This window comes from Bactrocera latifrons, unplaced genomic scaffold (genome assembly GCF_001853355.1).
Source record: "Bactrocera latifrons isolate USDA-ARS-PBARC rearing strain unplaced genomic scaffold, ASM185335v1 scaffold_114, whole genome shotgun sequence".
Taxonomy (NCBI): domain Eukaryota; kingdom Metazoa; phylum Arthropoda; class Insecta; order Diptera; family Tephritidae; genus Bactrocera; species Bactrocera latifrons.
In genome coordinates this window covers 309,348-333,034 of record NW_017534564.1, presented here as the reverse complement: position 1 = coordinate 333,034, position 23,687 = coordinate 309,348, and the positions used below count along the sequence as shown (strand labels likewise).

The 23,687-nt window shown below is 34.9% G+C and overlaps 6 protein-coding genes across 13 annotated transcripts; 5 read left to right on the top strand and 1 right to left on the bottom strand.

Annotated features, from left to right (window-relative positions):
• The first annotated feature begins 676 nt into the window (after positions 1–676).
• Positions 677–3,652, top strand: LOC108975951 (protein lifeguard 1-like). Of its 3 annotated transcripts, XM_018944802.1 has the most exons (6): positions 677–850; positions 1,515–1,548; positions 1,628–1,766; positions 2,380–2,678; positions 2,745–2,993; positions 3,062–3,652. In XM_018944802.1, exons 3-6 carry the CDS (start codon positions 1,736–1,738, stop codon positions 3,419–3,421), a joined length of 939 nt encoding a protein of 312 aa, XP_018800347.1. In that variant the 5' UTR covers positions 677–850; positions 1,515–1,548; positions 1,628–1,735; the 3' UTR covers positions 3,422–3,652. The 3 variants fall into 3 exon arrangements, with proteins under 3 accessions (XP_018800347.1, XP_018800357.1, XP_018800364.1); XM_018944812.1 differs by lacking the exon at positions 1,515–1,548; XM_018944819.1 differs by lacking the exon at positions 1,628–1,766 and having other exon boundaries at positions 678–850; positions 1,515–1,563.
• Positions 3,653–5,106: 1,454 nt separating this feature from the next.
• Positions 5,107–8,630, top strand: LOC108975374 (protein lifeguard 1-like). 2 transcript variants are annotated; one of them, XM_018943829.1, is made up of 4 exons: positions 5,107–5,218; positions 7,794–7,888; positions 7,945–8,193; positions 8,248–8,630. In XM_018943829.1, exons 1-4 carry the CDS (start codon positions 5,209–5,211, stop codon positions 8,605–8,607), a joined length of 714 nt encoding a protein of 237 aa, XP_018799374.1. In that variant the 5' UTR covers positions 5,107–5,208; the 3' UTR covers positions 8,608–8,630. The 2 variants fall into 2 exon arrangements, with proteins under 2 accessions (XP_018799374.1, XP_018799367.1); XM_018943822.1 differs by having other exon boundaries at positions 7,782–7,888.
• A 558-nt stretch (positions 8,631–9,188) lies between these two features.
• Positions 9,189–10,292, top strand: LOC108975517 (protein lifeguard 1-like). The gene is made up of 3 exons (XM_018944042.1): positions 9,189–9,464; positions 9,549–9,797; positions 9,873–10,292. Exons 1-3 carry the CDS (start codon positions 9,342–9,344, stop codon positions 10,230–10,232), a joined length of 732 nt encoding a protein of 243 aa, XP_018799587.1. The 5' UTR covers positions 9,189–9,341; the 3' UTR covers positions 10,233–10,292.
• A 1,653-nt stretch (positions 10,293–11,945) lies between these two features.
• Positions 11,946–14,236, top strand: LOC108975468 (carcinine transporter). 2 transcript variants are annotated; one of them, XM_018943974.1, is made up of 5 exons: positions 11,946–12,165; positions 12,240–12,541; positions 12,612–12,870; positions 12,927–13,735; positions 13,804–14,236. In XM_018943974.1, the coding sequence occupies exons 1-5, from the start codon at positions 12,063–12,065 to the stop codon at positions 14,119–14,121; spliced, it is 1,791 nt and encodes a 596-aa protein (XP_018799519.1). In that variant the 5' UTR covers positions 11,946–12,062; the 3' UTR covers positions 14,122–14,236. The 2 variants fall into 2 exon arrangements, with proteins under 2 accessions (XP_018799519.1, XP_018799513.1); XM_018943968.1 differs by having other exon boundaries at positions 12,223–12,541.
• Positions 14,237–15,082: 846 nt separating this feature from the next.
• Positions 15,083–16,900, top strand: LOC108975434 (threonylcarbamoyladenosine tRNA methylthiotransferase). The gene has a single exon (XM_018943920.1). The coding sequence runs from the start codon at positions 15,132–15,134 to the stop codon at positions 16,833–16,835; it is 1,704 nt and encodes a 567-aa protein (XP_018799465.1). The 5' UTR covers positions 15,083–15,131; the 3' UTR covers positions 16,836–16,900.
• A 70-nt stretch (positions 16,901–16,970) lies between these two features.
• LOC108975925 (uridine-cytidine kinase-like 1) lies at positions 16,971–23,285 on the bottom strand. Of its 4 annotated transcripts, none has more exons than XM_018944777.1 (9): positions 23,156–23,242; positions 22,226–22,465; positions 19,679–19,998; positions 19,426–19,532; positions 19,190–19,360; positions 18,992–19,128; positions 17,886–18,072; positions 17,574–17,823; positions 16,971–17,493 (listed from the first exon to the last, which is right to left on the bottom strand). In XM_018944777.1, the coding sequence occupies exons 2-9, from the start codon at positions 22,450–22,452 to the stop codon at positions 17,030–17,032; spliced, it is 1,863 nt and encodes a 620-aa protein (XP_018800322.1). In that variant the 5' UTR covers positions 22,453–22,465; positions 23,156–23,242; the 3' UTR covers positions 16,971–17,029. The 4 variants fall into 4 exon arrangements, with proteins under 4 accessions (XP_018800322.1, XP_018800313.1, XP_018800334.1 ...); XM_018944768.1 differs by having other exon boundaries at positions 22,226–22,584; positions 23,156–23,232; XM_018944789.1 differs by lacking the exon at positions 22,226–22,465 and having other exon boundaries at positions 23,156–23,285.
• Positions 23,286–23,687: the final 402 nt, after the last annotated feature.

The following is a 23,687-nucleotide window of genomic DNA, read 5'->3' as shown; positions in this document are numbered from 1 at the left end:
AATATAATATAAATTAATAATAATAAACTTATTAAAAAGTACTTAAATTCGTGTGACGTATTTATGGATGGACCCTTACGGGGCATCTCGACAGGTTAGAATTTATAGAATACTTTCTGCATTGCAGTTCCGATTGCCTGTGGAGCCTCCACATTGCTCATAGCTGCTAGATATAGAATACTATCTAGTTTGCCATATATCGTAAGCTATGAGCTGTCAATTCAACCGTTTGGCAGCGCAATTTTCATTTCTATGAAAATTTCGAAGAGGCAACATATCCCATTTGCACACATTTTCATTTTGGTAATACGAAATTTAGAAGAGCGAGTTTTAAGACAGCTGTGTTATATTATAAAAATAAAGTACATTTTCAAAATAATACTTTTCCAAAAAATTCATATTGTTAATTTACAAACAATTATGCAAATTGGGTTGGGAATGAGCGAATTCTTAAATTTAATAAGCTATATATACTATATACATTAAATTTATGCCACAATTATTAGTCCAAAAATATGAATTGACAATAGCAATTCGTTTGACAGTTAGTATTTTATAAATGCTATCCTGTCGAGATGCCCCGTTACGTCGCTGCACTCACTTAAAATTTAACAACGATGTTGAAGTTTTCTATTATTAATCAAAGCAACCCTGTGCATATGTTGCAGTCATCGTAAAATTAGCTGTGGTTGATTGTACTTCAATAAGAAAATTTTCGTCGTATCTGCCGCAATTGCAATTGTACCGAGGCCAAAACAAATAGCGCTTTTACGTTGCTGCCAAAGAAAAAGTGAAAAGAGAAAATAAATATTGCAGAGTTTTCTGTTGAAAAACGTCATATTCTTGGAAGGTAATTAAAAATAGAAAATTCTTTACAAATTTGCGATAATTCGCATCAGTGTCATATGTTTTCGTAAAACAGTGTTGAAAGATGTTTCTGGAAAATTAATTATCGTTGCTTTCGCTTAATTCTGGTTGGTACAAATGCCAATTTGTATGACTTTTATGTGTATATAAGTGAATTGATAAAGGGGGGATTGACAGTAATATTTTTTTTATATTTGCTCTTTGAAAGGCAATTGGAGCCCAACTGTTGTGGTCTTCCACATCACATGAGTCATTTCTTCTGTAATCAATCTTTCTCTTACACTTAACACTGCACCGCATAAAAACGATGCTATCTTTCGGGTGTGAACAGGGCAAAGTAAAGGCAGTTTGTGGAACAACTCGCATTAGTAGAATATAAAAATGTTTTAGTATTGGATTTAATGTCGTCACGGCTATTGCGAAATTTGATAAAAACGGAAAACGTTGAATATGCGAACTTCTTAACTTTAGAAACAGAAATGCATATGTTCAATTGACTTGACCACCAACTACACTTGAGGGATATTAGTTTTTAACTCCAAAACACTTTAATTTATTTTATATTCATATGCATTAATTAAATGTAATATTTTATTAATTTAACCAATATTTATATTAACGTATTGCATACTTTTAATATTTTGCAGGTATTTTAAAAAAAGTCTAAATCCACTTTATTCTGTAAGAAAAAAATGGGTAAGTTATACGAGGTCGCAACCAAATAATCTTGCTTTTCTTTTTTTTATACATCCCCAATTAGACATTCATAGTTTAAAAAAAATACACCAATAATTGGAAAAGCAAAAACAACTGTTTTGAAATATTTGAGAACGCCTCATTATCCGGAAATCAATACACGTTAGTAGTAATGTCGTGGCAGGCTGGCCCAACGTATCAAGGTTAATTTAAACATTGTTTTTAGCTCAACTACTCAAGTAATTTGTAGTTGCATGTTTGAAGTGATTGTTATCATTAAATAACTTAAAGTGAATTCAATGTGACTGCATACATATTTTAAAAGTTCAAGATACTTCAATGAAATGCTCTTAATTTAGCCACATGTAATTAGTACTACTCATATGCATATGTATGTGCCTATTTATGTATGTACATGTTTCACAACTGATAAAAACATTAAGAAAACAACTGTCTAAACACTTTCATATCCAGTAGATAATATATGTATGTAGATACCTACATTTATACCTTAATGATAAGATATCGTTGGTGAAGCTATTAACGCTACGAAATTAATATTGCTACAAAAATCAATTCATAAACATCAAAACGAAAAATAATCATACAATCATATACACACATGTACTATAGATAAATTTGTTGAGTGCTCGAATTTTTTTACCTATGCATTTGTGCTTGAAACATTTGTATTGTCCATTCCTTTTATTTCCATTCTAATGTTCTCATTTGTTAAAGCATTTTGTTAAAAAGTTTTCAATTATGAATTAGCATACAATTCAATAAACTTTAATTTACGTAACATTATCATCACAGACCCTAACCAGCAATATTATGGCGGCTATCCACCACAAGGCGGCTACCCACAAGGGGGAGGTTATCCACCACAGGGTGGTTACCCGACCGCCGGGGGCTATCCACCAACGGGAGGCTATCCACCAGCAGGAGGCTACCCACCTGGTGGTTACGCCCCACAACCCGGCTTTGTGGTGCCTCCACCAGCGGGCGGTGGCTATGGCGCCTACGATGATCCCGAAGGTCAACCAAAGAATTTCTCTTTCGATGATATGAGCATACGCAAAGGATTCATTCGCAAAGTCTACATGATACTTATGGTATGTTAAACGTTTACTTACTTTACTTGTGAAAATATTAATATGTATTTTTTTTTAATGAAACAGGGTCAATTGGTTGTAACTTTTGGTTTTGTAGCTCTGTTTGTATTTCATGAACCCACCAAACAATTTGCATACAGAAATCCAGCTTTGTTCTGGGTAGCGTTGGCCGTTTTGCTTGTAACAATGATCTGCATGGCTTGTTGCGAGAGTGTACGCCGTCAAACTCCGATGAATTTCATTTTCCTCGGTTTGTTCACATTAGCAGAATCGTTTTTAATGGGAGTTTCCGCAAGCCGTTATGCACCCAATGAAGTAAATTCCCGATTATCTCTTTCCACTAATAAACTTATTAAAATATTTATTTTTTTCAAATGCTTCAGGTACTTCTAGCAGTCGGAATTACAGCTCTGGTTTGTTTGGCCCTAACACTATTTGCCACCCAGACCAAATATGACTTTACCATGTGCGGAGGTGTATTAGTTGTGGCTATGGTTATATTCCTTGTATTCGGTATTGCGGCCATATTCATCAAAGGAAAAATCATAACACTGGTTTACGCATCCATTGGTGCGCTACTCTTCTCTATTTACCTCATTTACGACACTCAACTCATGATGGGCGGCGATCATAAGTACTCAATTAGCCCAGAGGAATATATTTTTGCTGCGCTTAATCTGTACTTGGACATTGTAAACATCTTCATGTACATTTTGACAATAATAGGCGCATCCAGAGACTAAGAGTAAATGTATATAAAGCTTATATTGCTAAAGCAGGTGAAAAACACCAGTTCCAGAATCATTTTATATATGTTTCCATTTTCAAAATTTGTTTTCTAGCATTATACATGCTCACTAGTTTTTGAACTTATAATATGTACGCGTATATGTGAATTTTGTGAATCTCAAATCAAATTAACTTCGTAATTTATATTGTGCTATGTATAAAGCTTTTATTATTATTAACCGTCATCAAATCTCTATTTTTCAACATTTTTTCTAAAATTATAGCACAGTTGTAAACACGTGTGGTGATTTTTCCAAAACAATAACTCAGTGTAAAGACTAATATTTGAATATGAATATTTACCGGTGAAAAGCATATTACTCTTTTCAGAGAATAACAGTAGAAATCAGAGAGAACATTGACCAAAAAGTAAAAAATACAAAAACATTTATTGGAATTGTTACAATAATATATATATGTAGGTATTTATGCACCTAATTAATGAATATTTGCTAATCAACTGTTGTTTTGTTTATTAAGATAATTATAATTTTTTTTATTATATTGTTAACTGTAGTACATATTCAAAATTATTTAATAAGATGAACGATTCTTTAATATTTTAGGCTTCATACTTGCAAAATACGATATTATCAAAAGTAAGCAATGATGGCACGAAACTATTCACTTATTCCAAAAAAAGGGAAATTGTTATTGCTACCAAATCATAGTCGCTATAGAAAATTCCAGCTGAACGGTTTTCAAGCAGGAATGGCAAATGCAAAAGGGATTTATTTAACGATTTATTAAACTGTATGTACTAAAAAGTCCTATTGATAATGAACTAATGAAAACCGTTGAAATCAACATAAACCTATGTACATTTTGTTGGTTAATAACTGAATTAATGTAATAAAAATATATATATTCAACTTCAAAAAATAACTTGAAATAAAGTATTTATTCTATATAAAACTCTTTCTGTTGTATATAATTACTACAAGAAATAATCTGGCTAAACTTTCATAGATAAGGCTAACTCGTTTGTAGTTTTTGAATATTATACAGCAATGATTTTCAGAAATTTGTCTACCCAGAACAGAGTACATTAAGTTTGGCACGAAGCTTATAACACACAGGAGGAATCGTCGGAGACACTACATAATATATGTATGTATGTATATAAAAGATGGATGTGGCGAGCTCAATTACGTATATAGTATAGTCTTCTTGTATGAAATTTTTTTCTAATTGGCTAAATATCTTCACCAAAATTGACATGGGTTGTTTTCCAAGTTAAACGGTGAAATCTCCTAGCAAATTGTTCTGATCGATCCACTATGTCTTATAGTTAACAGGCAGCACAAACTGAACGATCAAAATCATGCTAAAGGTCTTTATATCCTGTTATGCTATAAAATACCCCCCGTATTATAACATCGGTACAGCTGAAGTTAACGTTTCTTTATGTTTTTATTTAATACGAGAAATTACTTTGGTTTAAATTTTTAAATTTACAATTGTGCTCTCGTTTTTCTTTCATAACATTCCCATAAGCGAACTGGAATCCGGACACTCTTGGGAATGTTTATCAATACGTTTCGTTATCAGCAGATAAGCTAAATACTTTATCAAAAATTGGGCTGGAATGGAACACCTGTGTGTCTTAACTATTACGGAGATTACTCGACTGGAGAAGCGACAGTACGAATTTAAACGCACGCTGTAGCTCATTACATTTAACGCTCTTTTATCAATTTTTTTTTAATAAAATTTTAGAGTTCTGCAAGCAAAGTGAAAAATGTACCAAGGCAAGTATATGTATATGTATACAAATACGCTTACAAAAGTGCAGTAAACACATCGGGGAATCCCAAGTGCAAAGATTACAATATTGTCGCTAAACCTTTACCAGGAATCAGTGTCAAGATATGAAACATACATATGTATACTATATGTATGTATTGGTACCGAAATATTAGTAATCAATACAATGTGTATCACCAGCGGTCATAAGCTTGATACTGTTTTATATTAACTAAGTGATTAACAACGCAAGAGTATGAGTCATGGTACAAGTATATTTTGAAAAGTTTTGTTACTTCTGTTTCTAACTGCCCACATATTTACATTCATACATACTTATGTATGTGCAAACATACTCGACAAGCTTATTTTAAGCTTTACTTTCTATTCGCAAGTAGTTGGACGTATTCACCTTAAATGGATGAGCTTAGTTCATGCTAGCAGGGTCTAGAAAAGTTAGAAATTGATTTCTTCTATATACACACATATGTACAGTTGTGTGGATTAAAATAGCAATATCAAAAGGCGCTAGTTCATAGCCTGTTATGCAGCACTATAAACTTTTTTGCTTAGAAGAAATCTCATTATTCGGATTTTTTTTTGGATTTGAAAATAAAAAAATGTATGTACATCCTGTTTAACATTTTCAATGCTGAATATCCTAAAGGTTTGTAGTGTCAACGACAGACCTACATATCTCTACAAAAATGGCTTTACTTGGGTTTATTCTCCAATTCTTCTGTCGCTAACTCTTCTTCAAGTTTTTATATATTTTGAGAGAAGCACAACACAACAACCGGCATATTTACATATGTATATATGCATGTATTTGCAGATGCGACAGGCGATACATCCAGCACATACATTTAGCACACCCTGTAGCAGTAATTCATTCATAAACGGATGTTATTACTTCCTGTCGCCGAAAAAAATTCAAAGTACTGAACTAACCGCAGTGTATGTTGTAATAACTGTGGTTTAAGCATTTTGCACTCAATATTATGCTGAAAATAATATCTTATTGCTTTTAAATGGAATAGAGTATGCTTCTGTTTATAATTTGCACCACACCACGCTACACCAGCACATGTACACGCAAGTAAACGCACCAACATTAAGCACGCACACTCATCAATTAAAGTGAATTCTTATCACTTTATGAATTATTTATGCTAATTATTAATAACAAAAAACAAAAAAACATACATATCAAAATTTTAAGAAAATAAGTTTAGTATTACAGCAAAAAGAAGTTCAATGTTACAAGTACCAAGAAAAAGATAACTTCGGTTGCACTGAAGCTATAAAGCCTTAAAAAAACATAATTCTCATACAAAAACTTGATTTTGATTGATCAGTTTATATGATATCTATATTCTGTAGTGGTCCGATTTGAAAAATTTGTTCGACGATTTTATCGTTGTTTTGCACAATTATTTATGCCAAAATTCATGAATATATCTCGTCAAATAAAAATTTTTCCAGTTTCTTGGAGAGAAAAGAACGTGTGCAAATTTTCAGATCTATATCTCAAAAACTGAGGGACTAGTGCATAAACTATATGCAGATAGACGGGCATGGAAAAATGGAGGCAGCCCGTCGTCTTATCCCGTGGCATTTATTGCTTCTTCGCAGTGATAGTAGTAGTTGCAGTTTAAAATTGTGCTATATGTGAAGAGGCGTGTTTGTTGTTCGATTTTGCTAATTTCCACAATGTGACATAGAAATATGAAAATAATACCACATACCAAATTGTGTCGAAATCGGTAAGTCGAGTCCCGATACATGGAATTTCACCAAAAAGTAGACGGTGCCACACCCATCGCCCAATTTGTACTCCGGCCCCTAAAAATCCTTGTCATACTAACCCGACGGCAAATTTTTACGTCTCTAGCGCATTTAGTTATTGATTTATCGTGATTTTAGTAGTTTTGAACAGTACCGTTATATGGGGAGATTTTCATCCGATTTCGTCCATTTTCATACTATAGATAGGAGTGCAATATTTGTGCTGAGCGAATTTAGTTCTTTAGTGATTTAGGAGATACGCCCATCTACGAACTCGAACTTTTTTGTACTAAGAAACCTGCATACCAAATTTAATCAAAATATATCAATTTATACTCAAGTTACAGCTTGCATGGACGGACGGACAGATAGACAGTCAACCGGATTTCAACTTTACATACAACCGTTAGGTGAACAAAACTATAATACTCTGAAGCAACTGGTTGCAAGAGTATACAAATCAAATTCGGATTTTGGGCTTGATTAAGACTTTTGCGAATTCTTCGATCTTTTGAATCATTTCGGTGATAAGACTGATCTGCGCACTGATATTTTTCTTTAATATAATATCTCCGAGAAAAAACGCATACCGCACCGAGACAGTAAATGAATATATTCGCGGAAGACTGTTGTGAAGTTTTCATCCACTATTTAGTATACATTTTGAGGAGATGATCATTTTAGTCATTAACAAAAACACACAAACAAAGCACACGAATAATGCACACTTCGCACATAAAAAACCAACTCATCATAACTCGTATACTAATTTTTTCTTAGTCGCTTATACAGATCAAAATTACGATACTGAAGGTGCGAAAAGCTTCTCCTTCGACGAAGAGAGTGTACGGAAGGGCTTCATACGCAAAGTCTATTCGATATTAATGGTATGCGATACATGCGTCACTTATTTGGAAATTTAATTGAGATATTTTCTTTTCAGGTGCAATTGCTCATCACTTTCGGCATTATCACGATCTTTGTATACGTAGATGCAGTCAAGGATTGGGTTCACAAGACATCATGGATATTTTGGGTGGCGTTGGCAGTGCTTTTGGTAACCATGATATGCATGGCCTGCTGTGAAAGCGTACGCCGTCAAACACCGTTAAATTTTATATTTCTACTTCTATTCACATTGGCCGAGTCTTTTCTACTTAGTGTAACAGCCACATACTATGCCGCCAACGAGGTAAGGGAACTTTGATTTTAACATTTCGAAAATGATAGACATGTATGTGTTTAGGTTATGATGGCGGTTGGCATCACAGCCGCTGTATGTCTTGCTTTGACACTGTTCGCTTTCCAAACGAAATGGGACTTCACCATGTGTGGTGGCATTTTATTGGTGGCCATCGTTGTGTTCCTCATTTTTGGTATTGTGGCGATTTTCATACCCGGCAAAGTGATAACCCTTGTGTACTCATCAATTGGTGCATTAATCTTCTCTATCTATCTGATCTACGATACACAGCTGATGATGGGCGGCAAGCATAAGTATGCCATTAGTCCAGAGGAGTACATCTTCGCGGCGCTCAATCTTTACCTAGATATCATAAATATCTTCATGTATATATTGGCTATTATTGGCGTGGCCCACAAATAAATGGTCAACTTGAGTTCACATAATAGATATTTTTTATTTAAGGAAAAGTAATTTGTGTGCAATAGAACAAACACTTTAAAACAAACATTTTAATTAAATTTAAAAAATTTATCCAGAAAGTTATTTACTTTGATAGCAATTTAAAGATCAAGATGATATCATCTACAGGCAATTTACCCCATCTCACATTAAACGTTCAGTTACGTAAATTATTCTGCAGTTAACTCTAATTGAAATGTTATGTTTTCAACAAAATCGTTGAAAATGTAGCAGAAGTATTTTTTATGAACTTCTACTTTATTATTTAGCATTCAACGAAAGTCGACAATTTTTCTCATGTGAGTCATCCATCCACCACTGTTAATGATATCGAAAAAATAACGAAAAATAGTGCTTTAAAATCACCGACATAACCTCTCTATCTCTTATGGATAGACTCAACACGTTTTCGTTCATGTTATACCACAGACATGAACTCTCCGCACTGCTCCAAAAATAAATCATAGGAGTTTATAGTACTTACATAATGAAAGCATGTTCGTATGTAATTATTAGAAACTTAAGTTCATCAATGACGATTGGAAAACAGTTCAAAATATGTAAATAAATCAAGAAGTATTGGAAGTTTCTGACAGCACATTCATCTTTCCTTCAACATTTTGTTTGACGAAAACGAGTTGAGGAACTCGGAAAGAAAATTAGTCACAACTTCCGATAATATACAGATTGTTTGCATGAGTCATCAAAATTTATTAACCAAAATGCAAAGACGCGATTTAGAAAGTTTGACCTTTGAAGATTTCGACGACAAATACGTACGGCATGCTTTCATCACGAAGGTGTTCGGTATTATTGCGGTGAGTATGAATAATGAATAATGATGAAATACGATGGTAAAATCACTTCCGAACCAATGATATGCGCCAATAAAATGATTACAGATTCAACTTCTCATAACATTCGGAATTATCTTCGCGTTCGTTTACGTAGATGCAATACAGGATTTCGTGGTCGAACGTCCTTGGCTGATGTGGGTGGCATTGGGTTGCATTGTCGGTATCATGATACCGATCGCATGCTGTGAAGGCGTTCGTCGCAGCTTTCCCCTAAATTTCGTACTACTTATACTCTTTACGTTAGCCGAATCATTTTTGCTAGGTTGTATTGCCATCAGGTACTCGCCGGATACGGTTAGTATTCTATAGCATAAACGATGCACTTGCATATCAAGCGCTATAATACAATTTTCCAACATTTCAACACAGGTCTTATATTCGCTGGGCATAACGACGCTCGTTGTTCTTGTGCTCACCGTGTTTGCCATGCAAACCGCCATAGACTTTACCGCCTGTGGCGCCATCCTTTTAGTTGGCTCAATTATTTTACTTATAATCGGACTCGTAGCCATATTTGTACCTTCGCGCACGCTTTTGATAGTTTACTGCTCCCTTGGAATTCTCATATTCTCTTTCTATCTGATCTTTGATATACAAATGATGTTAGGCGGTCAACATCGGTACGCGATCAGTCCAGAAGATTATATATTTGCAGCGCTTAGTATTTACATCGATATCGTCACAATATTCATGTATATACTAAGCCTAATGGGACTCGTAGACAGCTGAATGAAAAAATACAACAATGCACAGGAGTTTGGAATCACCTACTACTAATCATTTTATATATTTGTGAACTTATTTTCTTGAATATTACTTTTATAATGTTTAATTTATATAAATATATTTAACTAATAAAAAATACTGGTGTTTTAGTTCTATATGTACCTTCTGCTTTACCCCGTTGTTCTCTCCGTGACCCCTGTTGCTGGTAAATCTTTAATGATGAGATTGTGATGTATTTCTGGCTTATTTTAATCGATGGAGTGCAGCATTGTTTTGAGTACAGGAATATAAAAAAATAAGCAGAAATTCCATTAGAAATACTAAAAACTTTTTCGACTACCCAATACATTGCTATTATGAAGTGAAATTCATATAATTCTATGTAGGATTATCAATATTCTGTGAGAAAAAACATTAGTTATCTCGTAATAAACACAATGTTTGTCTAACATGCACACATACTAGTTAAATGAATACCTTCGTTATGGAACTAATAATAATACAAGCCTAAGTGAGTGTAATGTCTTATTGTATTTTTCCAGCTGTCTACGTTCAAATTATCCGACATATACTAACAAATATACATGAGTTTGGAAAATGAAAATACCTAATCATTTAAATGCCATGCTTTGTATTGCAAATAAAAAAAATTCATAAAAAGTATTCGCAGCAACCCAGTAGCTGATTGAGGTTTTGGTTTTCGCAACAAAAAAGAAATAAATTCAAAAATCAAGGTGTATTTCTAGTTTTCTAGCTGCAAGGTTCTTCTGGATCTGAGTGGAACGTAAAATTGGCTTTGAAGTACTAGCTCTTGACACAGTTCATTTCGCCGCATTTATAGTGGGCCTGTCCATCGCAGAATTCGTGAAATGATCGGGATTAATAGTAACCATTAAAATCTTTGTAAGCTAAAACACTATCGATTTGTGAAGATTTAGGGATCCACAGCCAGGATTTTGCGTATCACAAACGACCAGCGTGCACAACTGTCCAAGGGGTATCCAGCGCTTGATTTGATATGAGAATTAATCCTACGATCCAATCACATCTAACATAACTTCACCTCTAACTTCTATCAATTTTTTTTAAAGAAATTTACGTATATTTATAAGTTGAAGACTTTAAGAAAGAAGTAATCCAATATGATGACCACACCATGATATTTATTAACGCCAGTAATAACATGAATACCCTGGTCTGACTCAAGCTAATCAAAATATTTTGAAGCATGATGGAACTCCCGACAACACTACCGAAGAAACCAAGTAATAGCACTAGTTTTATATCAACCCTATTAAGAAGATTTAGTCTTATGAGGGGTTATGCATGGTCCTATACATACATACTTATATGTACATAACCATGCAAACCAGAAACCATGTGGTCTTTGAGTCTCCCATTGGGACAGAGACCTTGACAGCGCTATGGTGGCCAATTAATTAAACAGGCTAGTGCCCATAATGTAATTATGACCAATTGAAATTGTGAATCAAAACAACCACAAATAAAGTCGACCGGGCAACTAAGGCGTCACACATTTAGAAGACGAACAAATCGACGTTCATAAAATCGTCCATCGCCATCACCAGCAATGCAACCAAACATAGCGACCAGCGACTCATAAAATTATGAATTTACAAAATATTTGGGGCTGCCAATTGATGAGCATTCTCCCCATTAACTTGGGTTGAGTCGCGCGCGCCTTCAGTTCCAAGTGGGCTTTTGTGTCGCGCATAGTTCGGTTTGTGGCGCAATCATTTTGGGTAGCCCTCTACTTAAGAAGTTATGAAAATTTGTTCAACCGTCTGATTATCATACCACCCATGGATTTTGATGAAGTACTTAAAGAGGTCGGATCCTTTGGTTTGTACCAAAAAATTATTATTTGTTCGGTACTGCTGCCTGCCGCGCTACCTTGTGCCTTCCACGCTTACAGGTGAATTAGAAAGTGGCCGTAGAACTTTTATAACAAATAAACTACCTAAATCCACAGCCAATTATTTATTGCAGCGTCGCCGAAACACTGGTGCCGTGTACCCGAACTGGAACCATGGGCGCAGGACTACGGGATGTTGGTGAAAAATCTTAGCATACCATTGGGTGCTTCAAATAACAGCGTTGAATACGAAAGTTGCCAAATGTACAATCGTAACTACTCGGATATTGTGCGGTACATGGAATATCGTACGCCTATTGAGTTGCAACAGGATAAGGTCTGGCAGATAGGTAATCCAGGTCATGGGCAGATACAAGCATGTCAACATGGCTGGTATTACGATCGTAACATGTACACCAGCACAGTGGTTACGGAGGTAATATTTTATACGTTGTATCTAGTATCGGGTTACTAAGTATTACACTACTATTTGTTGATCCATCTAGTGGAACCTTGTTTGCGATCAGAGCTACTTGGTCACGCTCGCTTTGGTTTTGTTTGGTGTTGGAGGTTTGATTGGCAACTATATGTTCGGCTATTTGCAAGATATGTGGGGACGACGTCCTTCCTTCTATGTATACCTTATCATAGAAATTGTCGCATGCGCGGCTAGTGCCTTCGCATGGAACTACTACTCATGGTTGGGTATGCGTTTCGTGGTGGGTCTTACCGTGCCAGCCATACTTGCAAGTCCTTATGTTTTAGGTAGGATATTGCACATAAGTCATTTTGTTACTCTATATTTATATGATTCCCAATAGCTATCGAACTGGTTGGTCCTGACAGACGCGTCTTCTGTACAATAGTCTCCAATATTGCTTACTCGTGTGGTCTAGTACTATTGGCTGGTATAGTCTATCTTATAAGGGATTGGCGCTTTCTCACACTAACTGTCTCACTCCCTTTATTATTGCTGTTTTCCTGCTACTTCGTGCTACCCGAGTCGCCACGTTGGCTGATTGCAGTGGGTAAGACGCAAGAAGCGGCACGTATTTTGAAAACCATAGCTCGGGTCAACGGTCATAATATTCCGCCAGATTTCGTAAAAATTATGCAACAAAAACTACAACAAACAGATGCGGCAATGAGAGGAGAATCTGAGTCATCTTATGGCATTTTGGACTTGTTTCGCACTCCGAATATGCGTCGCAAAACTTTAATTATCACGCTAATTTGGTTTGCAAACACCAGTGTCTATGTCGGATTAAGCTATTATGCACCAGCTCTGGGTGGCGATGAGATATGGAATTTTTTCCTGGCCGGTGTTGTAGAATTGCCCACTTATTTTATTTTGGGGCCAGGTTTAAGCTACTTTGGACGGCGCTGGATACTTTGCATTTCTATGTTGGTGGGTGGTGTTGCCTGTGTATTGACGTTATTATATGATGAGCAGCCAGAGGTAATGTTGTTGCTATACTGTGTCGGTAAGATGGGAATTTCGTCGGCATTTGTTGTGCTTCCGCTTCTCGCCTCTGAACTCTACCCAACAGTAGTGCGTGGCCTAGGTATGAGTTTCAGTTCGGTTGTTGCGATGATCGGACCGATTGTCATACCCATTATTAATCACATGGTAAGTACTATGAGCAAAGCTTCTTTGCCAAATCGATTCAACATTTTCAGCGCTTTTAATCCTTTAAGGGCCAACATATGCTTGTTCTACCGTTAATTATAATGGGCACGCTATTAATAATCGGTGGTTTGGCGAGTCTGTTTCTACCAGAAACGCGAGGTAAAAATTTACCACAAACCATTGAGGAGGGTGAAGCGGTACCGTTGAGTTTCTTCAATTGTGTTTGCTGTTGTTGTTGTACAAAAACACCACGTAGCCCCGATTTGAATAACTCGGCTTTAGTAGCGAAATATAAGCGGCAGCGTGAGCGAGAGCAAATAGGACGAGGACGACGCCAGCCAATAACAGTTTGCAGTATTTGCAAGAACGAAATCAAGGAAACGTGACAAAACCATTCATAAGTACCAAATAGGAGTATTATTATTACCATAATCTTAAGAGTAATGAAGCTGTTCGAATTTGACAAATCATAATAAAAGTATTTTCCGTTGCTTGAGCAAGTTCAAAAGACAATAAATACATAATTAGTACTTGCTGTCCTGTTTAAACACTCACTAGAAAAGATAATAGTAATGTTGTTGTTCTTCTTTTGATGTAATCTATGATCAAGTAATATGTGTAGCTCAGAGGTCATAAGGAGGTAAACAAGCAGACTTTATAAATTTCTGGTTGTCCCGATTCAATAAATTTCATATTTATAGAAACATAATAAAACAACGCAGAAGGTAACCCTTATCATCTCCAATATACCCATAAAAATTAAAAGTATCGATTAACGAGATTTGATGTGAGGAACACTGCTACTCGCGACAGACTGCAGCAGAACGACAGTGAACTGAAAATGGCGTTCTGAATCCTACTACATGAACGTTTGTGAGAGGGCAACAACATAACAATGGCCGGCATGTACACAAAACAACGCAGTTGTAAATTTTGCATGTACACAATTTCGTTGTGGCCATACTAATACCTCGCACTTCAATGAAATTTTAATATTTTGTTCAAAGTGATATTTTTAAGCAAAATATAAGTAAATAGGTAAGCTATTTTATGCTTTTATTTGTAAAATAACATCAGGTTTGTTAGATCACCACTCTACCTCATCTCTCTATCTTCCATTCTACTGTCAACTTTACTGTCGTCCTACTGTCGTTGGCAAATATAGGATAAAATTGAAGTTAGCGAGAACGACAACTATCGGCCTGCCGTCGTGTAGTCGTGCAGCTGTCAAAATATGTCTGTCCATAAGAACGTGTGTATTTTAATATTTGACAGATGTCGTTTGCAGTTCTTCGCGAGCATTGTATTCCACACATGAGAAGTCTCTATCCTATTTTGGTAAACATCAACTTAACACAATACTAACAAAATACAAACACATGGTGGAACGTCAAAAATGCCCGACAATATTCAGTCTACCATGAAAGATTTACCGGAAAATAATATCGATGATATAGAGGATCTCATATCAGAAGACGACGTAAAACCGCGAGATCGTTATAGAAATAAGAAAAGTGTTTCTGTACGTCCTAAAAAGCGCGGACAAATTATTGTTACTGACTACAATGGGGAATCGGCGAAGCCCCAGTTACCAGAAAGAAAAGTTTATGAGAGTGTCATACCAGGAACTCAGACCGTTTACGTAAAAACCTGGGGATGTGCGCACAATAATTCTGATTCTGAGTACATGGCTGGTCAATTGGCTGCGTACGGTTACAATTTAACAAATCAAAAAGAAAATGCGGATCTCTGGTTACTTAACAGTTGTACGGTAAAGAATCCTTCAGAAGATACATTTCGAAATGAAATACAGTCTGGCATGGCCAACGGAAAGCACGTTGTTGTAGCTGGCTGCGTCCCGCAAGGTGCACCCAAATCGGATTATTTACATGGTCTATCTGTGATAGGAGTGCAGCAAATTGATCGGGTTGTTGAAGTAGTGGAAGAAACATTGAAGGGTCATAGTGTGCGTTTATTACAGAACAAAAAAGAACATGGCAAACGGGTTGCCGGTGCACGATTAGCACTACCAAAAGTGCGAAAGAATCCTTTAATTGAAATAATACCCATTAACACTGGTTGCCTTAATCAATGCACTTACTGCAAAACTAAACATGCTCGTGGTGATCTTGTTAGTTATCCTCCACAAGAGATTGTTGATCGAGCAATTCAAGCTTTTGCTGAAGGTTGTTGCGAAATCTGGTTAACATCGGAGGATACCGGAGCTTACGGAAGAGACATTGGGTCATCATTACCTGAACTTTTATGGCAGTTAGTTGAAGTTATACCAGAACATTGTATGCTGCGTGTGGGCATGACCAATCCACCTTATATACTAGAGCACCTTGAGGAAATTGCAAAGGCGCTGAATCATCCAAGGGTCTATGCATTTATGCATGTTCCAGTGCAAAGTGGAAGCGATTCAGTTTTAGGCGAAATGAAACGCGAATATTGTCGAAACGAATTTGAGCATGTAGTAGACTTCCTGCGTAGTCGTGTTCCTGGCGTAACAATTGCCACAGACATAATTTGTGGTTTTCCAACTGAAACGGAAGAAGATTTCGAGGAGACAATGGAAATGTGCGCCAAATATCGTTTTCCTAGCCTCTTTATAAATCAATTCTTTCCACGTCCCGGTACACCTGCAGCCAAGATGGAACGGATACCAGCATATCTGGTGAAGAAGCGAACCAAACGATTAACGGATTTATTTAACAGCTATTCACCATATGATGGCCGCAAAGGCGAACTGTACACTGTCTTGGTAACAGAAATATCACATGACAAGCAACATTATGTTGGGCACAATAAAAACTATGAACAAATATTGTTGCCTATGCGAGAAAATTTACTTGGTACTGCAGTACGAGTACGGATAACCGATACCAGTAAATTCAGTATGATGGCCGAAATAATAGATGATGAATCTGAATGGACTCGGTGTGCTGTAAAACAGGAAAATAATGGTGAGATTCAAAATGGCAAAATTACCTCACATTCGCAGGATAAAAATGAGGATATCATAAAGAAATATGTTGGATTTGGGCTGATATTCTTGTTTGTAGCTTTAATTATACAGATGTTGTCGAAATTTTTGTAGAAATTAATACAAGAATAAAGAGTAGTGATATTGAGTCAATACACTTAAATTACATCCAATTTAAATTTGTTAGTGTTTCATTAGATAGCTAAAATTTGAGTGATAGTCAAAGAGCACGTAGTAAAAAAATTCCAGTACCATTCAAATTACTTTTCTTTATTTTATTAAATTAATTTTTTTTTAAATCTAAATAGTTAAAGGTAGTCATCAGAAGGTTCAGTACCGAAATAACGATCGCCGAAATTACCAATACCGGGTATCACGTAGAACTTATCATTTACTTCAGGGTCCAGTGCAGATGTCACGATTTTTACTTTTGGAAAAGCATACGCAATCGAATGAACACCGATTTCAGCCATCAACAAAGAAGCTAATATTATATTCTCCTCTGGTACATCATGATCAAGCAAAACGCGTAAAGCCATCATAGCAGCAGCACCTGTAGCCACTGTGGCATCCATTAGAATGACTTTGTAATCCTTGATATCTTTAGGTAATCGCAAATAGTATAACTCTGGTTCACCAGTGTTACGATTAGTTTGTATAAGAATTTTGCCGATACGTATATCTTTGCAAACATCACATATAGCCTGTTCCATTGTTTCGCCAGCACGCAATATAGATACGCCACATATTTTACGAGAACCCATGCGTTTTCCTAAAATATTAAAAGTAAATTATGTTAGTTCCAAATATTTGATAATGATATTGCGAGTGCTTCAAGTACGATTAGCTTACCTTCGTAGAGCACGCCTTGTGGTGTTTCCACAGTCGTTGTTTTAAATGGGAAAAGGCTTAATGCATATTCAATAACCAGACGTATAAGACGTTTAGAATAGAATATGAATTCATCTCTGGAAGTGCTACGACAACGTATAAAAGTATGCAGTCCTTTGATTTGTGGTGTTGGTGGCAGTAGATGTAGCGACTCTGGCATTGGTTGATCTTTATAGGAATTCACTAATGTTTCACGCAACTTAAAGCCACGCTAAATGAAAAAAATATATATATTTTATTAGACATATTTAATTATGTGCACAAATAACTAACCAATTGTAATTGTGTATGCACATGTTGCACGATAAGATGTATGGCTACTTTATTTTCGCCGCCGCGTGGCACGATAATATCAGCATGAGCCATTGTTGGCGCTATATAATTGGCGTAAGAAGGTTTCACCATGGTTAAATACTGCTTAAGCACACCACTGAGATCGCGCCCACGTTGTGAAATGTCTCTGTGAAAAGAATTTTTATTTTCTTCATAACAATCATTTCCGTTTTAAGCATACATAATGGTAAATTGAAATGTATAATTTATTATATTCCAATATATGAAAGCATATGCATTTATACATACAAATATGTTGCTAAGATTTACTTGAGTGTCCAGCACATGGACACAATGAAAAATGTAATACATTCCAAAAAAAAAAAACAATTCGCAGCGTCATACTGACTATTTTAATATTTCCTTGAGAGTGTGGCAATCTTGTTAAGTTGTAGTAGGAGATACAATCATTTTATGAACAAACCTGTAACAAGCCATCCAATATGTTTCAGAAATATAAATACGGCAAAACTACGTCATGCATAAAAGCTGGCTTATAAATTATTATTATTATTTTTAATACCTTGAACAGGGTAACATTCAGAAAGAAATGTGGGAGACCCTATAAAATGTATACACGGATATAAGGGATCAGCGTGACGAGCTGAACCAAGTTAGCCATGTCCGCTACATCTCTAAGTGTTTATGATATCGATCTGAAATCTCGCACACATCATTTTGTTCCGAAGAAGCTGCTTATTTCTCGGGATCGCCGATATTAGACCACCATAGCGTATAGCTGGTATACAAACTGAACTATCAAAATCAAGTTTTTAGATGGACACCTTTTTTATTTGTTGAGATATATTCACATATGTTTTCATGGATTATTGCTCTAAACAACGATTAAATTTCCGAAAAAAATTTTCAAATTGGACAACTACATCACATAGCTGCTAACAAGATAAAATACTTGTGAAGAAACTTCTGTATTTGTGAAGGTTATTCTAGCTTCGGTATAGCCGTTTTTTCTTGTTATATGTATAAATGCATATATGGGGCACAGAGTATTGTCTTCAAATCGTGTACATTTCAATTGTGCTCACCTCTTTAGACGCCTTGCTAAACGTATATCTGCATCGGTGTCTACAAATACTTTCATATCTAAGAGTTTAAGTATTTCTGGGCTGTGAAATGCTAAAATACCCTCAAAAATAATGACATTAGCGCCATACATAGTTTTCTGTAAGATATTAAATATGAACTTAGACGTTGAAAAGTAGATGTAAAAAATTACTACTCACAGTCTTTGATTCACGTGAATGTGTTACAAAATTATATATGGGCACTTCCACCATGCGGCCCTCTTTTAGTTTCGTTAACACCTCCACCAATAAGTCTATATCGAATGCGTCTGGATGATCGAAATTGTATTCGTTCAATAACGCCTGTTCATGTTGTTTCTCTGTTAATATCTGTACAAATTAAAGTATATATATTTTAAATAAGCTCATAGGAGTAACTTTAATATTATAATTGCCTTGTAGAAACAATCCATGGAAAGCAATGTCACCCATGGTACGCTTAAGCTCTCGATGATTTTTTGTGCAACTGTTGTTTTACCGGATGCGCTGCCACCGCAAACTCCTGCGCAAGACATAAATTTCATTGTCACATTAAATTCTTATAATTTCTATATTGATTTATAACTGATAAAGCATGCATAGCACTGCTATTTTATAGTCTACAATTTAATGCTATTCGAATCAGCTAACGTTCCCATCTGAACTCACCAATAACAAATGGTTCTACCTGCTGACCGGCACAATTGTACCATGGTGGACGTCCAGCTGTATAAATAGTACGGTTATTGGCACGGATTATGCACTCTGCCGGATTGGCGGTGGTCGATTGACTATTAACTGAAGTAGTGCGTTGGCGGCGCGCCGGTCGTGACGGAGTAGTACGTGCTGGTGACTCCAATGAATTAGATAACACTATTCGACCGGGCACAGTGGTAGGTGAGGCGGGGCAACAATAATCCCCATTACCAATGTCCACATATAAATTTGGATCAACATAAAGTTGCTCCGTTAAGTCTGAACGATCATCACTGAAATTGGAATGATAAATATAAAAAAGTTTCTTAAGCACAAATTTACATTAACTAACACAATATGCATTGCAATGACGAGATAATTCGAAAGGATAGAATATAAAAACATTACATATTTGGAATACCAACACCTTAAATTAAGCAGATGGTTCTGATTATTAAACGAATATGACAAATTTCTACCTGATTACTTCAAATGCGCACAGTAAGCAAAGTTTCCAATTGATATAGAGCTTTCAAGATGTCCATGCCATTGATAAAGAAATAAATTCTGCTTGTCTAATATAGAATTGTCAAACAATTATTTTATGCACCAATTACCTTACATTTTCACTGTTTATTAGACCGTTAACCAAGTTTTTCAAAACAAAAAGAAAAAAACCTATTGATGGAAATGAAATTTAAATATCTGAAAACTATTATTTTATGCATTACTCAAATCAGTTCGAAAAATAATTATTTTTACATTATTAAAATCAAACAAGAAAAAAAAATTAACTTCGGCTGCATCGAAGCCATAATACCCTTCATAAGTGCATTTTATAAAAGTTTATAGAAAGATATTTATTTCGTTTTTAATCAGTATCTGTATGACAGTTACATATATGCTTTAGTTGATCTGAACATTTTCTTGAGAGAAGATACTTTGTCAAATTGAGAATTTTTCCATCAATGACTACATTTTCAGTTTGTATTACAGCGACCAGCAAGAGTGGTACAATATCAGAGGTTCCGACGAATGGGCAACGTCTTGGGGAGAAAAGAACAACGTAAAATTATTATTAATTATTACTATACCGAGATACAACAAATGACAATACTAATAACGCTCAAACATATCGCTAACACCTCATAAGCTTTATGGAGTAATTTATATGAGCCGGTTTGTAAATATGTACATACATCATATGTCACGATTGAACACGTAATTCTTGCAAATATAGGCATATGTTTTTCAACATACCCATGACTGACATATTCAGAATTTATTTTGAAAACGCAATTGAATGTAGAGCATTAACTTTTGTCCTACGTGATTCTCTTATTTGAATATAAATATCTATGTGAATGTTGATAATAATCTATATTGACATACACAACAAATGAAATTGGACGACCACATAAAAATACACAAATCGAAACGAATTATGTGGATGTCTGAATTACATATGTATGTTACCTCTCATATAATCAATATCTATGTCAAGTTATAATAATTACATAAAAATGGTTTGGTTTATTAAAATATGAATATATAATATAAAACTCAAATATTTAATTTTTTTTAATTACAACAAATATATTTTTACAGAATATTTATATGCAGTAAAGTGGTTTCACAAGATTATTTTATTTAATTTGCATTAATTCAGCCGATGTTTGATTTGAATTTTAATTAAAATATACTCTGAGGGACATAAAAAACATTTATTGTTGTTTTTATTATTGAATTGCATGATTGGTTCAATTTACCGGCATATATAGTATCATCAACAACATGTGCATTGGCATCCTCTCACATGTGCTTTTGCCGTTTTTCGTTTCAAGTGTATTTATAGAATTGTCCACAAAGGGATATCGCAGATTCTATTTGACCAACGAAAGCAAGATCAAACATAAACTGCCGCATTGCTTACAAAAAAATGCATGATAATGTTTAAGTTATAACCTCACAAAGATTTTGCTTGCATTCGTTAATGTGTCCATACAAACAAGAAAATTTGCCAACGCTAACAATAATTAATTAATGATACGATGCTAATAAAACTTTCACATATAAAAAATTCTGTCTTCAAGCAACTGCTGTGTCAACTCAAACTCAACAACGCTTTAATATATTTTATGTTCAAAACCGTTGGTAGTATTTAGTGATTTATCTATCTAATTAAAAACCTAAAATATCTTAAAAAACTCATAATTATTCTTCATCTGTTGATATCTTCAAAGGATTTATGAAGACAAATACTAACAAGTCAACATGCAAACATACAATGTCTACAAATACATCAAATGAGAATATGAACAAAAGATGTTACTTTCTTTTATGTAAACTTTTACCACAGAATTTTATGTAAATATAAAATATGTAAACTAAAGAGAAAACAAATATTTGTGCAAACTACGTATGTTTCTTAAAATAATTGATGAAATAAAAAACCAAATATCCAAATATACTAGAGAAATATTTTCAATATGAATATATATGGTGAAATTTTAAAATTACATGAGACTACCAATGCCGCTATCGGCGGTGCACGAAATATGTGATGAAGTTGACGAAGAAGATGACGACGTGGATGATTTAGACACTGATGCAGTAGATATTGTTACTGACGGTAGTTTTTTAACAGGCTCCTCGATGAGGGGCATCTCCGTCTCGTTGTCAATTTTCTTCAAGATATCACTTTTGCATACTATTCCATTGTGTGGCATAGTCACTTCTCCACTCATGATGTTTCAAAAACTAGGAGACAAAAAAAACAAGCGATCTCGCCACAATATAGAATATTCACCGGTCTTAGAGAAAATCTTTATGCGCACAGTGAATACAAATCCAAAACTTATGCACTGCACAGCGAAAAGCTGGAGAAAAATTAAATTTTATTTCGATGTATGTAAATCATAAGGCAGTATGCCAGTACAGTATTTATGAATGCAATATTATAATCAAATTCATGTTTTTCGACCGAATGTGGTAAGTTTTTCTACACACTAATTAACTACACGTCTTATTTTATCCAGATTAAAGTGAATCGGAAGCTAAAATAACCCGCCGCGTCTTGCACTGTGTCAGCCAGTCTGGCTGATTGCACAAATGTACTATATATGTACTTATGTAGATGCAGTTTCTTTGTATAGGATTAGTGTTTTATTAACGCGAAACAGGAAACCAGATTTATATGATTTTGTCAAGGTAGTTATGTTTAAATTGCATTTATTTTGTATACTTTTCATTAATAAATTCTAATATTGTGCCGCTGAATCGTTTATTGCGCACTGAATGCTTGCCTTGCACAAACAGTGACAGCAATTAAAACAAAAACAACAAGAGTGAATTTAGATACTGTATCCATATATGTATGTAGTTATGTGTTTGCCGATCACTTTGTTAAAATAAATTTGTTCACTTTTAAGCACAGCGATTGGTAATTACCTATCGGAGCTGGCCGAGCTGGAAGGGTAAAATTTAACTTGTTTTCCCTGTGTGGACGAAGATACCGACATTTCTTTTGCAATTCGGCACGCGGTACGATTCACACAGAATAAATAAAGAAAATGGTTTTATCTGAAAGTTGTGGCAATGCCAGATCACGTCAAAATTCATACTAATTTTTAAATACGAGCATTAACGGTATTACGCTTATATTTCTGTTAGTTTCAATAATAATCAAAGTGTGTTTCACTTAATTTAAATATCGATATACATTTTTAGGAACTCATTTGTATACAAGCTTTGTTGAGAAAGATATTCAATTTTTTTCTGTATTTCAACAAATTTTATTTTTATTTCATTAGTATTTAATAAGCTAATAATTAATAAATTCATATTTTACGTGTATTATGACGACGATGTGTAAAAATAACAACAAAACGGAAAAGGAAATCAATTTGATCACGGACTCAAATTCTGATTTTAATCACTGATTTCAGTTTCGGTGGAAGCGTACTGTTATGTTTATGAATCA

What these genes read in the sequence shown, in the direction of transcription:
- LOC108975951 (XM_018944812.1), top strand. Translation starts at nt 1,736, where the DNA reads ATGTCGTGGCAGGCTGGCCCAACGTATCAAG. An exon ending in GGCTGGCCCAACGTATCAAG is followed by an intron (nt 1,767 to 2,379) that starts GTTAATTTAAAC and finishes TTATCATCACAG; the next exon opens with ACCCTAACCAGCAATATTAT. An exon ending in GCCGTTATGCACCCAATGAA is followed by an intron (nt 2,994 to 3,061) that starts GTAAATTCCCGA and finishes CAAATGCTTCAG; the next exon opens with GTACTTCTAGCAGTCGGAAT.
- LOC108975374 (XM_018943822.1), top strand. An exon ending in AAGTCTATTCGATATTAATG is followed by an intron (nt 7,889 to 7,944) that starts GTATGCGATACA and finishes TTTTCTTTTCAG; the next exon opens with GTGCAATTGCTCATCACTTT. An exon ending in CATACTATGCCGCCAACGAG is followed by an intron (nt 8,194 to 8,247) that starts GTAAGGGAACTT and finishes GTATGTGTTTAG; the next exon opens with GTTATGATGGCGGTTGGCAT.
- LOC108975517 (XM_018944042.1), top strand. Translation starts at nt 9,342, where the DNA reads ATGAGTCATCAAAATTTATTAACCAAAATGCAAAGACGCGATTTAGAA. An exon ending in AGGTGTTCGGTATTATTGCG is followed by an intron (nt 9,465 to 9,548) that starts GTGAGTATGAAT and finishes AAATGATTACAG; the next exon opens with ATTCAACTTCTCATAACATT. An exon ending in TCAGGTACTCGCCGGATACG is followed by an intron (nt 9,798 to 9,872) that starts GTTAGTATTCTA and finishes ATTTCAACACAG; the next exon opens with GTCTTATATTCGCTGGGCAT.
- LOC108975468 (XM_018943968.1), top strand. Translation starts at nt 12,053, where the DNA reads ATGGATTTTGATGAAGTACTTAAAGAGGTCGGATCCTTTGGTTTGTAC. An exon ending in TGTGCCTTCCACGCTTACAG is followed by an intron (nt 12,166 to 12,222) that starts GTGAATTAGAAA and finishes CTAAATCCACAG; the next exon opens with CCAATTATTTATTGCAGCGT. An exon ending in CCAGCACAGTGGTTACGGAG is followed by an intron (nt 12,542 to 12,611) that starts GTAATATTTTAT and finishes TGATCCATCTAG; the next exon opens with TGGAACCTTGTTTGCGATCA.
- LOC108975434 (XM_018943920.1), top strand. Translation starts at nt 15,132, where the DNA reads ATGCCCGACAATATTCAGTCTACCATGAAAGATTTACCGGAAAATAAT.
- LOC108975925 (XM_018944777.1), bottom strand. Translation starts at nt 22,452, where the DNA reads ATGAGTGGAGAAGTGACTATGCCACACAATGGAATAGTATGCAAAAGT. An exon ending in AGCGGCATTGGTAGTCTCAT is followed by an intron (nt 19,999 to 22,225) that starts GTAATTTTAAAA and finishes TTCCAATTTCAG; the next exon opens with TGATGATCGTTCAGACTTAA. An exon ending in ATTCACGTGAATCAAAGACT is followed by an intron (nt 19,129 to 19,189) that starts GTGAGTAGTAAT and finishes AATATCTTACAG; the next exon opens with AAAACTATGTATGGCGCTAA.